This window comes from Lissotriton helveticus, chromosome 4_1 (assembly GCF_964261635.1).
Source record: "Lissotriton helveticus chromosome 4_1, aLisHel1.1, whole genome shotgun sequence".
In the NCBI taxonomy this organism is placed as follows: domain Eukaryota; kingdom Metazoa; phylum Chordata; class Amphibia; order Caudata; family Salamandridae; genus Lissotriton; species Lissotriton helveticus.
This window is the reverse complement of record NC_136063.1, coordinates 360,971,600-360,989,861: the sequence shown is the minus strand read 5'-3', so window position 1 is coordinate 360,989,861 and position 18,262 is coordinate 360,971,600. Positions and strand designations below refer to the sequence as shown.

Genomic DNA, 18,262 nt, shown 5'->3' with positions numbered 1-18,262 from the left:
GAGAGAGGAACTGAGTGTGTGTACTCAAGCTTTTCCAAGGAAAATCTCCAAGGGCTGGAAGAGTGCTAGCCTCCTGTTGAAGTCACAGGGCCAAAGGACTTCATTTATTTGCTGAAAGTGCTTGTTGCTGGAACCTGAAAGTCCAGAACCTCTGAAGTATCCAGCAATCTCGATGCCGACGGACGCCGCCGAATCCAGCTCGACATCGTGAATGCAGCTCTCGTGTCCCGCACATTCGACGCCGGCCGCCGGGCCCGATCGACGCCAGTAGCGATGCCAGTGAGTAGCGAGTTCGGCTCCAGCTCCAAGTGACCCTGTGTCGACGCCGCCGCTGATCGCATCGACCCCGAGCCCTCTCGACGCCATGAGCGCTGCTCACTCTTGCAACATCGACATCGACGACGACTCCGTATCCTGCTTCACCTCGTGAGCGCTGCTCCTGCCTGACATCTGTCGACGCCGCTGCAGATCGCTCCGACTCCGAGGCTCGATCGACGCCGAAGACGCGACGCCGGACATCTCGACGCCGCTGATCGAGTGCTTCACTTTTTCCAAGGTACTGTGTTGTGGGGGTCTGTGCGACTCCGGACTCGACGTAGCGCTCGACGCCGAACCTTTGGATTAAATTTGCCTCGACGTCGTGTGACTCCCGTGTGAGTTACATTGTTGCCAAGAACTGTGTTTTAAAGAAGAAGAGTTTCTTTTGTTACTAAAGACTTAGTGCTAAGAAGAAACTACGCTTGAACTATTATTTTTCCTTCCAAGAGTATTTATTAAGATTGTGGTATATTTTTGTCGTTATTTGGTCTTGTGCTAAGCCTTATATAAACATCCTTATTTTTATAATACTACTGTGTCGTGTCCATTTGTAGTGTATTCACTTTATTACTGTATGTGGTCATAAATGCTTAACGCACTGCCTCTGAGATAAGCCTGTCTGCTTTGCCAAGCTACCAAGGGGGTGAGCAGGGGTTATCTAAGTGTGTGATCCCCTTGCCCTGACTAGAAAAGGTGTGTCTCTATTTGTCAGAAGTGTATACCTCTGCCAACTAGAGACAGCTGCTTCTAACAAATACGCTAACCGGAAGCTTTATTATTATAGAACGTGAATTCATATTCAAACAATTCTGCAGAACACGTTTTTCCTAGACTTGGTTTCCCCAGTGGCTCTTAAATAAACTTTGCGTAGGAAGAGCACAGGGCTTTTTCGTGTTTAATTTGCAGCGTAGTTTTAACACTTTTATTTAAACATAGGTGTGGTGTAATTTAGGTTTTAGTACCTAATATTAAAATACTTTGACCCTTAGAAAAAAACAAGAAACTTACTGGTGCTTCAGTATCTTAAAATGGAATTACAGGTATCTTTATGTGGCTGTAAGATGGTTCATTCAGAATGTAATCACAAATGAATCTGAAGCTGTTTAGATAACTCATTAGCAGTGTAATTATGTATGCTTGCATGAGCCAGGTAAACGGCTCATTACAGTGCAATAATTGCTACCTTCACATGTTGCTGAGATAGGTCAGTGGGTTGATTCAAAGAAAGCTATCCTGATCTTTTTTTTTTTTTTCTTGCCTTTTTCTTTTCATGGCTTCTTTCTCAGACAAGAGGCTTGCAGGCATTTTAGGTCTGCGTCAGCCAGACCTTTTAACTAGAATTATATGTATAACATAGTTAGTAATAGGGGTTTGCAGATAGACTTCATCCATTAGTCTGTGGTTGTGCCATTCATATAGTTCTTCCACCCACTCGAGCATGCCTCAATGAATAACACATGCGAGTAAGTCCGCAATGTACATGCATTGATGAAACTGTTTAAACCTTGCCATACAACTTACATGCATGTAGGATAGAAGAGGGACAAGTGTAGCTTGGCACTGCCATCGTAATTAACTAGTGGTTGAGCCAGAACTAAGTTTGTTTTACCCATATTTTGTTAAAACCTTGGTAACATTCTTAATGCCCTTAGTATGGTCAAGTTTTCTAAACTTGCTGGTCACATGAAACAAAAGGTACTACATCTTTCTTGTTATAATATTATTTGCATATTTACTTTACTAAGAGTGTCCATTGGTATACTATGAGAATCCAACAATAGTACTTAATGCGATCTCTCGCTACTTTCCTTCACTTTACGCAAAAACGCTCATAAACCTGGTCCTATTTCTAAATGGCATTTCTGTTGCAAAAATGTGTTTTAAGCAGTTTTTAAAACTATTGTACATTTTGAAATTAAAAATGTTCCCCCAATTTCTAGGACGGGAAGAGGAAGGAAGCTCAGTGGAGACCAAATAACTCTGCCAACTACTGTAGATTACTCCTCTGTTCCTAAACAGGTAAGTGCTGGTTTGATCTGCTAAAGTTTCTTTATGAGACATATATTTGGTGAACCCGTTTCGTTTTCTTAATTTTTCCCTTAGTATTTTCTTTTAAAGTTCATGATAAAATAAAATGCATCCATGTATGTAGAATTTGTGTTTTACGAAGTGCAAGAGCAGTAACATGACTTTGCATGTGTTGTCCATCCACTTGTTTTAATTTCGGTTTTCAGTTTTTAAGGTTTCAGAAAGTGTTAGGATAATGGGAAACAGTGGTTCCCTTATTTTCGTTTGAGAGGCATAAGTGAGCTTTCTTAAAGCACTGATTTGCTGGTCTTGGAAAAGTACATAATACAGTTCAGTCATCTGCATTGGTTTCTTTGGCAACGTTCCCAAATAACTGTGTGTTTTACCATCCTCCTTTATAAAAGTATATATGCACATTCCTGAGTATACTGGTCACTAGGCTCTGCAACGTCCGCCTTCCAGCCCTCAGAACACAACCACACCATCCTACATTTTACCGCTGGCCTAAGATCAATCTATTGAAATAAGCCTTTGACTAGTAGCAACTGCTGCAACTTACAATTTGAGTAATGCCAGATGGGAATTCCTCTACTTCTTCCTGTGGGTTTATGTAGTCCTGACGCACAGAAACCCTGCAATTGACTAAAGCGTTTTCTGATGTGTGTTACAGCACTAATGGGCATGTGCTGCCACGTGAACCTTGCTGTGCACATGCATTTTCAGCAAACAGAGCATGCACCATTGCGCAAGCATGGGATGCACCTGTGTGCCTGTGGAGAGGTACTGTGACCTGTGAAGACTTGGGCCCCTTTTCAGCAACCCCTGATGACTTTTCTCTGCTCCTTACTACTTTCTGCTCTCTACTGGAGACCGGCTAAACCCAGAATCGCGTGTCTAGAGCTAACAGTACTACCTGCACCAACTTTGGTGGAAGATTACAGCAACTTTGAAAGTAAGCGTACTGCATTTAGCAGGATGCAATGGGGTGAACTGTGCTGGGATGAGAGGCAGTGTGCCCCCTCCCCTGTGTTCAAAAGGCTCACTTGAGCCTCCTAGCACTCCTGGGATGTACCTGTGTGCCTGTGGAGAGGTACTGTGACCTGTGAAGATTGGGCACCATTTCAGCAACCCCTGATGACTTTTCTCTGCTCCTTACTACTTTGTGCTCTCTACTGATGACTGGCTAAACCCAGAATCACGTGTCTAGAGCTAACAGCACTACCTGCACCAACTTTGGTGGAAGACTACAGCAACTTTGAAAGTAAGCGTACTGCATTTACCAGGATGCAATGGGGTGAACTGTGCTGGGAAGAGAGGCAGTGTGCTCCCTCCCCCCGTCTTCAAAAGGCTCCCTTGAGCCAACGAGCTGAAAAGCTCTCCTGGGATGCACCTGTGTGCCTGTGGAGAGGTACTGTGACCCTGTGAAAATTTGGGCACCATTTTAGCAACCCCTGATGGCTTTTCTCTGCTCCTTACTACTTTTTGCTCTCTACTGATGACAGGTTAAACCCAGAAACACATGTCTAGAGCTAACAGCACTACCTGCACCAACTTTGGTGGAAGACTACAGCAACTTTGAAAGTAAGCGTACTACATTTACCAGGATGCAATGGAGTGAACTGTGCTGGGGTGTGCTCCCCCCCCCACCCCCTCCCCCTCCGTGGTCACCATTGCGCATGTAGCAGAAGGCATTCTAGGCTCTGGTGCTTCAAGCTCACTTTCATTTCCATTTCAAAGATATATGAGCACAGAAATGTTTTCACCAGTGTCCAGTCATGCCTGGCTTGGCTTGGGGAAGGGGCAAGCCAGACTGGACATGCTAGCAGAGTTATGCATCAGTGCTGATAAACAGCTTCCTATTCCCCCTTTGCTACAGAAGTGATAACAAAGCATTTTAATATTGGACATGTACTAGAGGCAGTTCTAGCACTTGCGAGGGTCTTGTGGCAGGCTCTTCTCTTAGTTCATCAAAACCTCAACAAATAGGCCCTGGCACATTACATCAAATATCAATAGGTTACGTAGTCCACTTCTGTACAACACGAAGCAATGAAAAGGGAACAACCGAAGAAGAAACCAAAGGCTGTGTTACAAATACTGCACACTGTCCTTGTTTTCACCACAGTGCACCTTTCAAAAGGTGTGCCCTCCTAAAACAAGGAAAGTGCACCGTATTAGAACAAATGATTTATTTATTTATATATAAAGTTTTATATAGCGCGTACTAGATCCCGAAGGATATCAGAGCGCTTTACAGTTATAGGTAAGGTAACAATCAGAACATGAGTCAAACATGGGTAGTAAAATAATCATAAGATCAATAGTTCACGCATAACAATTCAGTTATAAGTCCAGCGAGGACAGAGCGGGCTTTATGATGTAGCGTTGTGATATAACGTATTAAGTGAACAATCATAAGCATGAATAATAGTCAAAACAATAGTAAAATCTAAACATGAATTATATGGGGCTTCTACTAAACATTGAATCAAGTGGTAAGCAACTAATAAAACACTTACAATCCTGGGTGCGTGTGCGATGGGGAAGAAAATGTGACAATGATTTGAGGGGAGCAAAACTGCCACCAGGGCAACTGCGAACTCATGCTACTCTGGGGATAGCGCATTTAAGTGAAATACGGAGCCGTTGTTTTAAAGTTGTTCCGTGTTTCACTGTGCAGGCGGCAACCTGCCTGCACTTTTGAGGGGTAATTAGAGATCCTCTTGCAGGTGGGTGCTGTGAGTGTCTGCACGCGCCTTCAGGGGGGGATGTCTGAGGGGTCCATGTAACCCCGTTTTGGCCCCCTACCCTATACCCCCGCCCCCCCTTAGAGGGCTGCCTGTAGGAGGCACTTTCAGTGTGTCTGTTAAAGACATGTGTGCCCCTGTGGCCACGCCCTTGCATGAGGCCACGCCCTTATGCAAATGAGGGACTGCCCTCTCTCGACATGTACTCCAGTGCTATCTGTATTACAGAAGGGGACGCACAAGCGTCTGCAACCCTCTTCTGTAATACCATAGTGCCACGTGGGCGTTCAAAGCTGGTGCACACGCCCATTTCCTCCCTGGGGCACAATGTATAATACAGCCACAAATAGTGGTGGACAGCAATATATATTTATATATTCCATATTATTTGTATTTATATGATCCACTATTTACTGTCTCAATACAACAATAATATCTCTGCCCTAAATAAAACAACTCGACCTCACCACAATTGCCCTTCTTAAAAAAATGTAATGCACAACAATATATTGAACATTTATAAAACATTTAATAAAAAAAGAAATAGCCCAGGACATTAAAAAAAAGGCAAGCGCTCGAGCACAAAACCTATACAAGTGGGGGAGGGGTAAAAACCTTTTTTGATTTCCTGTCACAATCTTCCCTATTCTTAATAGTGATGGTAAATGCAATTCACAACTCCAAACTGTCTCTTAAGTATGTCGACCTTCTGCCCTCCACCATTGTATGTGCCTGAACTCAATGTACAACTAAGTAATTTACATCAGACTGATAATTATTTGTACATGGAGAGCGAGTGAGTACAGTGCTACCATTACAATAGAAAGTGTTTGTCCAATAAGGGACCTGTAGACTGCTTTTGGCTGATATTGTGGACATCGAGGCAATGCGACCTGCCTTTTGAGAATTAGCCCTCTGTTATGGCTAGGCTTTGTCTTCAGGACATGGATTTGCTGGGACCACCTCTCTTAATGATAGTACATGACAAATAGACAGCCTCACTAAGCGACCTTGACTGTCCAAGTAGACAAAGATGGAAAGTCAGTACCAATATAAGCCGCATAGTGCAAGTTTAGGTACAGGACAACACAGCTATCACAGTGCAATAAAGATGTCAATGTCCAGCCAGGGTTGTGGGGGAAAAACTCTTTAATTATACTTCAGGAAGTTATAAATACCTTAATAGTTAGAGGATAGAAGGTAAACTATACACTGCTCAACATAGTGGTAATTCATAGTCTCTTGCCTGTGTTCCTTGTATAATGTTTGCTGCGACCCTGTGATTTGCACCTTTTTTGTGTAGCTCTCCTCGAGTCTCTGGTTGTGGATAGCGAGAACTTATAACAATGTTTCTGCGTAGCTTGGCTGCCTTGGGGCTTCTGCACTGCTCGCCAGAAGCTGTATTGCAGGAAGTGCCCCGGGTGCAATGGGCATTTGCGCCCGCTTTGCTTGCCCACTGGGCACCTTGGTATTCTAGAAGGGGGGGCATACGCTTGTGCGTCCCCTTCTATAATACAGATAGTGCTGGTGCGGTGTTCCCTCATTTGCATAGGGGCATGCCCTATACAAATGAGGGAATTCCTTTGACCCTGCGCCATATTACAGACGCGGGCACAGAGTCAAAGAAGCCCTCAGGAGGCACACTGACAGTGTGCCATTTAAAAGGTGGCGTACTGTCAGTGCGCCTCCTAACAGCAGCCCTCTGCAGGGGTCAAAGGGGGTTCCATGGAACCCCAGACATCCCCTTGTAGGCGGGTGCAGTCACTGACTGCACCCGCCTGCAAGGGGATGTCTAATCCCCATTGAAAGTGCAGGCGAGTGCTGCCTTCACTGTGAAAACAAGGAGCGGCTGGCAGGGTGAGTTCGCGGCTGCCCTGGGGGCAGCACATAGATCATTATAGGGTGCATAGACATTATTTGAGCCCGGCGCACCTTTTGAAAGATGCAGCGGGCGCAAACAATGCAAATACGTAATAGTCTCAATTCACCGCTTTGCCTACTTTATAAAGAGCTTTGACTGGTTTACTGTTATTTGTTGAGTTAATGTATTGTATGTGTGTATATATATATATATATATATATATATATATATATATATTTCTATATATATTTCTATACATATGATTTTTGAATTATGAAAATTCAGTTTAAAAATAAATGATGTCCTTTTACTATATAATTTTCATTTTTTTTTTACATATTCCATAAAAACTTTGAAAAAAGCGATTATACACTAATTGTCTTGAGAAAAGAATAAAGAATGTTTTTCATATAAAACAAAAAAAAATTGGTGTCTATTCTATGCATGTTGTGTAGTCACAATGTTTTTTAGAGTTTAAGTAAGGGAGAGCTTCTGGCAGTAATTAATTGAATGTTTTGCTATTTGTTCTCATTTTTCAAACATAGTATTATTTCCCTACGTATAGCAAACTATGTATTTGTAGGGGTCCCCTGTTTTCCAAAACAAATACGTAATACGGCCCCAGGACTTTAAAAGGGGCTTTCAGGCTTGCTCCTAGCAAGGAGAAATTTAGCAGCATTCTGCACCATGTTTTGGTAGCACTAACTGGTGAAAGAACCATGTAGGTCTAGGTCGAAAAAGTGTCCAGCAAGTTGAATGTAAGATTCAGCTGAAATGTTCAAGTACACATAGATGGGCAAGCCCACAGTGCCATTCAGATGGGGCACGCCGTTTCCTTTCCTCTGGGAGGGGTCTGGCTATGCAGTACAGGGGTCAAAGCTTACATACAGGTGACCATGTGCAGTCTCCAGGGGTGTGCTCCAATATATCACCTTATGTATTCTTTCCTATCAGTATTGGAAAACCAAGAACAGCAGAGTAAGAACTAGAGCATGGTTATCTCCTCTGTAGTCTGCTTCCATCTTGCCACCAACATTCTCGCAAATGTTTTTGCAGCATCGAAGCATAACCAAAGGGACCGTTTCATTGGTAGTGTTTACAAATCATTTACAGTATGCACAAGTTACAGTGAGTGCTATCAGTTATTGAAAACAATGTTACATTGTTAGCGAGCATCCAAGACAAACAAAACAAAAATAAGTTTCTAGGGAGAATTTATACAGAGCAGTTGAAGGCTGCTTCCCTAAATACAACTAGGTATCCTAAAAGATAAGCATGCTTCCAACATCTAGGGTCTTTACAGAGTGGTTCAAGAGCAGAGCTTATACCATTGAGACTACTGGGCTGCGGAGAATAATTTAGAGCCTCCACTTTGAAGATGCACCCTAAAGGTGGTGCGATAGCACACCAATTTAAAGGATGGCGGAGGACTGTGACTAGTAATATGCCTGTCTAGCCTTAATGAATCTGGAATGGGTCCTTGGATGTCTGTTTGGGGTATTTGACAGTAAATGTGTAGGTCTTCAACATTTCTCAACTAGGTTAGTATTTTCCGTTCATTTATGATCTCTTTGAACGTATGTTACACCACCTTAAAAGGGGGAGGGACTTTTAAGGTGATCTAGATAGCTGCTTTTTAGACTATTTGTCGATTGGTGACTGGAGCCATGCTATTTTACCCTCCGATGATTTTGAGTTGGGACATGACCCAACAGCCAATATGGTTTCTAATTTTGTATTATTGCATACAGCATGATTGGATCGGTATACAGTAGCCCTGTTCTATTGTCCTGTGCTCTTTTGTTTGGTGCTACTGTTAAGCTTTCACCCAGAGGGCCACTAACTGCTCCATGCTCTATATCTCCCTTTGTATCTCTCTTTATTTACTTATTGCTTCAGATGAGTCTTACTTCTACACTTCAGATTTTAGATTTTTGACTCTGTACCCTGGAGTCCGTGACCATTGGGTCCTTGTTCCAGTTCCATTGCTATAGGAATGTGGACAGTTGGGTTTAAATACTAGAAATAGATGTTGTGATTCTTAGAGGAAATTAAGGCATAGAGAGGTGTCAGTCATATCTTATCAGTAGTATTCACATCTCTGTCCTTCCACCCCCCAAAATATATTCCAGTTTCATTCATTCTCTTGGTTATGGAATTCTCCTGCATGTTTGTATCTTGTCCAGTGTGTCATGTTTAGGTCTCGGCTAGCGTGGCTGCGCACATGCGCAGCCCGCCCGGCGAGATTTAATGTTTTCGCGGACTTTCAGTAAAGGGCTTCAAGCCCAGCCCCTCTTTCCCGTTGGCTGGCGTCACAGTTTATGGTGAACGGTGGCCAGCCATTGGAAAAGAGCTTTTTGTGTTGTGTACTTTTGGCTTTTTCAGAAGGCCCACTTGGACGGGCTCGCCTGCTTTCCTCCCGTCGCAAAGGTTTTCTTATCTTACTGGGCGTTAATGAGACAGCGAGTCTACTGTTCACGCTGTCTGCACGGCCTAGCTGGCTCTCTTATTTGGTTGGCAACCACCAAATAACCTTTGTGATTGGTGGAGCTTGTCAACCAACCGTGCAGGCAGCGTGATCAAGACCGGCTGTAGACTCGTTGTCTCATGTTCAAGCGTTTCCAAATCGCGCTGCCTTCTTACCATTCAGAGCTCTATAGTGCGATGAATATTTATGTCTCTGGGGTGTATGTGGGGGTGCTATACTTACACTTGAGAGCGTGCGGCTAAGTGTGTACTAAAATGAGACGAGCGTCGGATGAGTCTGTCGCCTTAGCCCCCAGGTCCTGGAGTGTCTCCCAGCTGGTTCTGGTGCGGGCGGCGGTGAGGGATGACGAGGTGAAAATGGCGAATCTTTCTAAATACAATCCCAGCTTCTAAGCCGCAGAGACGAGGCCTTCCGTCTAAGACACCCTATGCGTCCTGTTAGTTGATGTTGATAGTGCATTGATGTGGGTTGTACATCTGCACTCGTGGTGCGGTGCTATTGTGTAGTGATGCAGCGCTACTCCATTCTGCAATGCTGGTAAAGATCTTCTTTGTGCTGTTGCTCACTTTTGATCGTGCCTTATTAAATGGATGCTAACTCACAAAGTATTGTGCGTGCAGCGCGGTGATGCTTGTCTGGTTGGGGCGCTATATTGTAATGTTGCCCTGACTTGTGATCGACTCCTTCCTGGCTAGTGATTCGCGCTTACCAGTGAATTATTCACGACCGAACAGCCCTCTCTCCCCACCACACGCAGCCCTGGGGCTCTTGGTATCCGCAGCACAGTGCTCCGTTCCTGGTAACATGGACTAGCTCTCTACCCCGTGTTTGACTTCTTTTTAGCACTATAGAAACCCAGATTTTCCCATAATGTTTATCTACGTGTCTCAAAACAGTTACAGACAATGCCCTATTTTACATGCTGAACAAACGGATTAATTCATGTTTCCCACTGGCTCCTCCCACACAGCTGCCAGGTATCCTCGCGCCACATATGACACGCTCGCGCAGCCATACCTGGTTTTACGCCAGCAACGCTGTGCTTTCTGGGAGATGTAGTTTTGCTTTCGCATGTGGCGTTTTGAGCATATAGTTACATGGATGCACAGGGCTATAGTATACAAAGCCCCAGAACTGTCTGAAACACCAGACCACTTGCAACTCTGTTTCAACTACTTGGCATAAATATAGAAAATACTGCATAGATCACAGCATCCAGAAGCACCTCAGACCCGGATGTTGCAAACAGATTTTCTAATTATTTTTTCAATGGTGAGCTGGAAGAAAGGAGAGGGGGTGGAGGTGCGAGCTTTGTCTCCCCAGCGCCTACTAGAGGAGCCCCCTCCCCGCTTTCTACGGAAATTGTGGTGAGGGGCGCAGATGACAGGCTAGCCCCGGGCAGCACCTCTGCCCACAGTGTAAACATGTTTCAGCACTGTGCCGGCTCCCGGCACAGCCACAAAGCTCTCAGCTCTGTTTGCAAGTGTAGGAGAGTAGAATATGCTTACTATGGTTACCCCCACATTTTGCTGGTGTTTCACTGTTTTTCGACTTTAGTCTGGCAGGGGGCCCTGCTAACCACGACCCCAGCCTAGCTTCTTCTTCTCTAAATTGATTGCATGTACAGTAGGTACACTCTAGATTGGTTACTGGGTTACCCTTGTGAGTCCCCAGTATATGATACCTTAGGTACTAGGGGCATAGGTACCCCAAAGGCCTACCAGGGGCTGAACTATGTGTTATGCCACCCATGGGAAGCCTTCCAAAATGGCACCACAGGTCTGCTACAGAAGCCTGGGTAAGGTGGTGCATACACCCCTTACTAAGATATAGGTTACCTATATCTACCTTTAATCACTGACACATATAAACCTATAAGTCCCTCCTATGGCAGGCCTTAACAATCCTGAAGGCAGAGTGCTTGGTTTTGTGTGAGAGGGTGCCCAAGCATGAGCTGAGCCTCTCTGCAGCTTTCGGAATCACTTTGGTGTAGCTGTTCTGTGATGCAGCCAAGCCATATACTCTTAAGTACATTACAACCTTGCGGTTAATGCTAACTTTGGAATGGCGGTATGGAAAGACAATGCTCCTCAAACCAATCAATCATTAAAATGTATTCCAATTGATAAAGCTTCTCAAACTTTATGCAAAAACATTTGAAGAGGTTGCTCCAAGCATAACATTTGAGAAGCTTTATCAATTGGAATTCATTTATTTTGTTTCATACAAATACAGTTGCTGCACATCCTTCATTATATATTATATATATATTACTTATTCAGAAGTATTGTCTCTCTCCAAGAGCGTGGTATTCATTTAAGCTCTGTAACAAACAAATCGTAATTGATTTTACTCTGATTGGTTTGAGGACCATTATCTTTCCATACCGTATTGTACCCAGGCTCACAAACTCGTAAAAGAGCCCCAGCATCACAAAATGGATGCTGCAGCCACAGACACAAATCTGACCTACTGCTGCTGGAAGAAACTCCGGCAGGGGAGGCCTGGATAATGCATAGAATGCTTTTCAGACAGTGCTGGGGGCACACTTGGTTGCAGGGGCACTCAGCCCCTGCTCTGGCGTGAAACTGGACAACGGGAAAGTGGTGTAGCCATCCCCCTCCCTGGATCCTCCCATAGGTGGGTCCCCAGAGTATGTCCAACCCCCAACTTCACATAAGTATGGGAACCCAGTCCTTAGGACTTCAGATTACCCCTGGACGAAATTCTGCAACATGTATCCTGGAACTTCGACTTCTACATCAACTAGAAGATGGTAGAATCTCCTTTGGGGTCAATGATTGACTCCCCTGTTCAAACGGGCACCAAAGAAGCATCTTGCCGGTCTGCATTTCTGAGGGTCCCGCCGGATCCAGAAGGTTTTCCGACACGGGACCCAGACACGAGATCACATCAAAGCGGAGACCCGCAGCCATCATGAGAGACGTGGAACTGGAGACCCTGGACACCGTGTACATTTGCTAGTGCATTAACTTCCTGAGCTTTCCCGAAGTTGTGTGCTGGGCTACTTGTAGTCCAAGCCCCGAACACCATTTGCACCGAAGATTGTGGGCCTACACTCCACGAGTGTTCCGTGGGCCCGCTTCTAGCATTCAGCTCAAGGCTCCTTTGCGATCCCTTGTCCGTCGACTGGTGGGTCCACACAAAGGTAACTCTCTGTTTTTTGGGCTTTCCTAGTTGCTCCAGACGTGCCCTGACTCCCCTCCAAAAAGGATGAGTCCCTCATACCTTGCTGGACTGCACCGGAGCCAATCTTTGCTTTCTGCGTGGGTTGCTGTTGCCAAGGCTTGTTGGTTCCAATCTGGATACCGACGCTGCAGCACTCGACATCCTTCGTGGGACAGCTCAAATCCAGCTCCTGGTCGTCGTCGACGCCTCCTGGTCCTCATGGCTGAAGAGTCAAACTTCACCTTCTTCACCTTTAATCACCCGACCTTGGTCAGCATCTTCTCCTTGCCTTCCTGGTTACTGGCTAGTGACCCAGACTCTGTCCCCTCTGCTTTTCGGTTCTTCAGATCTTCGATCCACCCTTAGATACATCCGGACACTTTCCACTTGGTTGCCTGCATCACTTCTTCACAGCTCGCCTTAGGAAACGACGACGAAACCCGACATCAAAAGAAACCTATGCACCTGGCTTCCCTGGATGAGGTAACATGAGTACTCCGGTGCTCCCATGGGTATTGACTCTAGAACTGCCTAGTTCTAAAGGGGTTTGCACCTAGTCCACTCCTAAGTGCCCTTAATCTTTAATTTTCCAACCGCGCCTTTTCCTATCGAAGTTAATGGTGATTCGCGGCTGTGTTTAGACACTGCACGCGTCCCCCGTGGGTCCCCTGTGTTACTACCTTGGGTGGTTCCTAGTGGCCCCAGCGGTTCTAAAGGCTCTATGCCATGTACCTATGTCCGTTGTGGTTCTTATACCACTTTCTTAGTATATGGTTTGTGACACCCCTAGGGCTAATCATATATTGTGCTAATTTACTGTGTGTTGAATAAGTTTACTTGTGTACTTATGCCACTAGCCTCATGAAGAGACTAGGGGATGTGTTTAGAATAAATACATATATTTTATATATATACCTGGTGTGGTTCTCCAGAGATTATAGACTGGTAAAACAAGCTGCTTTACATTCCTTCAAGACTTAGCCTGAAGACTGCTCTCCACAGTAACCACTAGGATAGCTTTCTATAAGGTTGTCTTTAACCTACCATCAATAAGGGGTCGTTTGGACTGGTGCAAGGTGCCCACTAGAATAGTGGACAGCATATGCCAGGCCAACTTCTCACAGCAAGCTGCTCTCCTGCTTCATGCACGTTTTTTTTTTTTTCCAGAATTAATAGTTTGGGGATATTTTGGATCGAGACTCAGACAAATTGAAACCGCCTTGAACGAATAAATGACCATGCATACTGAGATTTCCTTAATGCATAACGAGGATATTAGTACTTATTACTTGCATAGTTTTTGAACGTCCCACTCAGGCTTTCATGCTTTCCCTAAATATGTGCGCTCTTTTTGGATGCACCCTATTACAAGTGTTAGGATGTTCACAGGGTGGCTGGGCTGTGAGCGCACTTGACTGCCGGTGCTGCTTTTTGTGGGGGTGGTATGCTAATTCGCTTGCGTACATTGTACTGAGAATGTTGGATCTGGAGTTAACTCAGTTGGTGTAAATGCTTTTCGTTCATTGGAAAAAACAAAACGTTATTTACCGTTAACCTTGTTACACAGACTCCAGCTCTTATCGTCAAAGTTCTACACCCCTGACACTCTTCATGTAGTAGACATCTCCGCAAAGGACAAATATTAGCAAAGCCAACCGGTCAGGTTTTTAGGTGTCGGATGTAACTAATGTTCTCTGCTTTGTTTAATTATGCATTTTCTCATAAACCCTTCCACTGGGGGGCCACAGACAAGAGAATGCAGGTGGACAGGGTGGAGGTCTGTTTTGCCCTGGTGATTTTCCACCTGGTACTTTCAACATACCTGGCATGGATGGTAGTTTGCGGAGCTGAAACAACCGTAGCGAACAAACCTGCCCCATCGTTCAGGAGTTCACGTCACTGGCTTGTCATCACACTGAGGGGGTGGGTAGCATATGACACTTTCTACTCTGTTGGGATGGACTTACCCACTGCTTAATTTGTAAGAATAGGTGCTGGAACCCACCAGTGTTTTACTGTGGAGCCAGCGGACAGTGGTATCGAACACCGGGGCCTCTCATCTCGATTCTATTCTAGGTCCCTCCAATCCACCACAGACGCCCGATGACCTCTTATCCACTCCTTTCAGGTTCTATTTCATCCCTGCTTTCTTCCTTGTCACCGGTTTTCTGTCATTCTCTTCCTTTCCCTCTCCCCTTTCATAACTTTGTCAATTTTTCTGGGTCTAAGTCTAATTTAAACAAGCAATAAAAATGCAATAGGTCTCGCCTTTCGTTAAGTTAAAGCCATTTGCTTTGCTATGCTGTTCCATTAGCAAAGCAAATGGCTTTAACTTAATCAAAAGCGAGACCTATTGCATTTTCAATGCTTGTTTTTATAAGGCTATCCCTTTTCATGTTGCAATGACTTATTAGTTCAGCCAGCATGTTTTATAGCAGTCACATTTTTTGGGCCATCCTCTTGACTGTAACGAGGTTGACCAATTCATTCTTTACCATAGCAGTAATGGTGCATTTGTTCCTGGCTGACCTTACTACACTTTACAACTGAACTCTCCTTCTAATTGTAGGGTCCTGTTCATGATCATTCTCATAATCACATTCTAAACATCCCTGCAGTATGGACCAAAACTTCATGGCTAGAATGTACCCATTCGGGGCTTTATTACATATGACTGCGCCGGCACTAGTTGTTGCTGTGCGCCAGAGTATGTGCTCAATGGCATTACAGAGGATCGGTTTGTAATGCGCTGTGATGTTGGTGCAGACTTTGAGCTCTGTGTTTGTGCGTTTGCATCTGTGTACATATTGTATTAGCGCACAGACGTAAACGCACACAAACACAAGCATACTCTGGCGCACAGTGACAACTAGCACCGGCGCATTCATGTGTAATACTGCCATTGGTTGGTTTAGCAGAGTACAAAAAGCAATACTGGAAAACCTGTACTTAAAATCAATATCACAGATGGCTTACTGACTACTACTTCAGAAGAGATGCCAAGCATTGACTTAAACAGTGTCATCCTTGTGAAGAGCACTTTTGGTGCACACATGAAGCTACTGTGAGGAGGGGTAACAGGAGAATGAAATCAACATCAGATGCTGGCAGGCAGCGTGCAGATTTTACACTGATGGGCAAGGCGAGGAGATGCTTGGGGGGTCCTTGATGAAAGTCGGGATCTTGCTCTGATGGGTGATGTGCACAGGCAATGAAGATGGCAAGTGTAATGAGCTGGCAGTGATGGGCAGAATAATGAGCAGTGTGAGAAGTGGTTACTGGTAAGAAATACACAGAGCAGGCATGAGTTTGGTATTGCAAAGTTCTTCAAGTCCGCGGCAGTGTGTTGAGTTCTTTGTAGGGCAGTATCATGGGCTGGTCCTGATGTGCAGTACGAGGAGCAGTCACTGCTGTGCAGCATCATGGGCTGAAACTGGCTATTAAAAAGTAATGTCGAACAGTGTGAGGAACTCAAAACATTTTTCAAGAAGAAAAGCCTTCTGCTTTGTCCATTCTCCTCCATTGGAGCCTTCTTCCCATTTGACCCCAAAGCAGAGAACAAGAACCCCATCTTCCAACCAATGCCCTAACCGGTCCCCGCTGTATGTTGACTTGGTCCCTTTTTACTATCAGGAAACTGCTGTTTTCCTAAGTGTTCCAGATGTTTGTGACAAACCGCTCTGTTCTCTTCCTCATGCTCAGTTTCTGGATAACAAATACTGCAGCATTGTGTACTATAGAAACATGTTATTTCTTACCATACAATGTTTTTAATTCGCACTCTGTGGCCCATCTTTGCAAAGACAGATGTTCAGAAACACATGGATAAATAAAATAAACATCTCATCAATAAAGGAGACATATATGACGGTCAATCTTAGATCCATGCATACACATTGTAATCAATTTTAAGTACATTTATATAGCGCTTTCTACCCCCGACGGAAGGGGATATGCCAGTTCATGTGAATTCATGTATCGGCCATTGGTGCGATAAATGGATAGGTGAGAGGAGATTGGGTTTTGAGTTGTGAATCCAACTATTTTTATTGATTTTTTTTTTTTTTTTTTATCCGGGTGAGGTTTCTAACCAAGACAATACCTGTAATGTATAGTTATTATTAATACTTTTGTTTATAGGTATTTCAAATGATAGAGCAATACAGTACAATGTTACCACTGAATCTTGATTTACAGTTTGTAGTCCACGCAGTGCAGACAGGAGCAAGCGAGCACCCACAAGGGAAGGGTTATGGCTGCACTTTCAGGTGAATTGAATACCAAAAGATGATAATACTAATTTAATAAACCAACTATAACCATTTCCATGCGTTCCTATGTCTTGTCACAGAATGTATGAACGACATCAGTTGCAGAGGAGATGGGGGCCAAGAGAGGGACAAGGAAGAGCAATCCATCTGCTTACGGCAGCACCCGGGATTCCCATTCATCAACCACTTCCCTCCAGAGTGGTTCTATAGGTCTGTTATGGACACCCCTTGCTTCCTCCCCCTGTAGTGCAATTACTTCAGCCCATGCCCAGTACGTGATGGTAGTCACCTATGTTTCCACACTCCTCTGGGTGATTTCCAGGCAATGGCCACTCGTCGCTTGGCCACAGCCAGGGCCATGTCCTCGAATCTGTTCCTCACCTTCATGGGGCTCGGCTTGCGGAAGAGGCCTAATAAGCAAACTGCAGGCATATTAGCGAGTGTCCTAGAAAGGGTGAGATGCAAAATTACCTTCCCCGAGAACCCTGTGTGCCCAGGCAAACCCCAAGTCATGTGACCAAAGTCAGCATTCAGTGTTGCACAGCAAAGGCAGCCTCTAGTCTCCCGTCCTAGATAGTCTGTAACCTATGAAGAGTAAGGTACGTCCTGTGAGCATAATTAAATATATGACTCGTATTGGGAGAGACTTTCTGTGGATATAGAAGCCACCACACCCATTCAGTGTCAGTAATACTCCTGGGTGGCCTCCAACAAAAATGAATTTGGGGATCCTGTGAGAGCAATATGCAAATTTTAATCAGTACTTAATGGGGCTTGTAGGGCAAGTCTGCACCAATGGTTTCCTGAGCCATTGCTGCGGCTATGCCTTAGTCTAGCATAACTTTACTATTCGTTTGTTTCCACTTAAGTGCCCACTGGTGTGTGCTCTCATTGAGTTGGTTGCCCGTCTCTTCTCTGTGGGCACCTGTATCAGAGTCCTGTGACCTTACTTGAGCCAAAGCCCGCGAGGTCAGGGCACACTTCCAGCTGGCAGGCATATAGCCTCCAGGTGCAGGCAGGGGAGCCAGATCTCTTCTCTACTCATGCTTCACTCTTCAGGAAAGAATTTGCAAGCCACACACCCTCACTGTGTTCCTCCTGGAGGCGACCCAGCCTCACAGACACTGCAGCAAACAGGCAAATAGCTACTCTGGCTGGTACCGCTACACATCACCTGCCTCTAGGGGACTTGGCAAAAGTAAAGTAAAGCACTTCACTGCTGTGCGTCCCCCAGAGAACTGGCCCTCTCTGGGGAATAAAAGTATAGGAATCTGGCTCTTTATGGAATATATCAATAATCTGATATACCATGTTCCCTAATAAAGTGGGCAAGGGCTTGCTCTAGCAGTCCCGGGGTGCT

The 18,262-nt window shown here is 44.8% G+C and overlaps 1 protein-coding gene across 2 annotated transcripts in view; it reads left to right on the top strand.

Annotated features, from left to right (window-relative positions):
* Positions 1–18,262, top strand: part of EBAG9 (estrogen receptor binding site associated antigen 9) — a 202,548-nt gene that overhangs the window by 68,148 nt on the left and 116,138 nt on the right. For both annotated transcript variants that reach the window (XM_078686873.1, XM_078686874.1), the window contains one exon: positions 2,259–2,337. In XM_078686873.1, the coding sequence (XP_078542999.1) occupies positions 2,259–2,337 (79 nt within the window). The remainder of the gene's footprint in view (positions 1–2,258; positions 2,338–18,262) is intronic.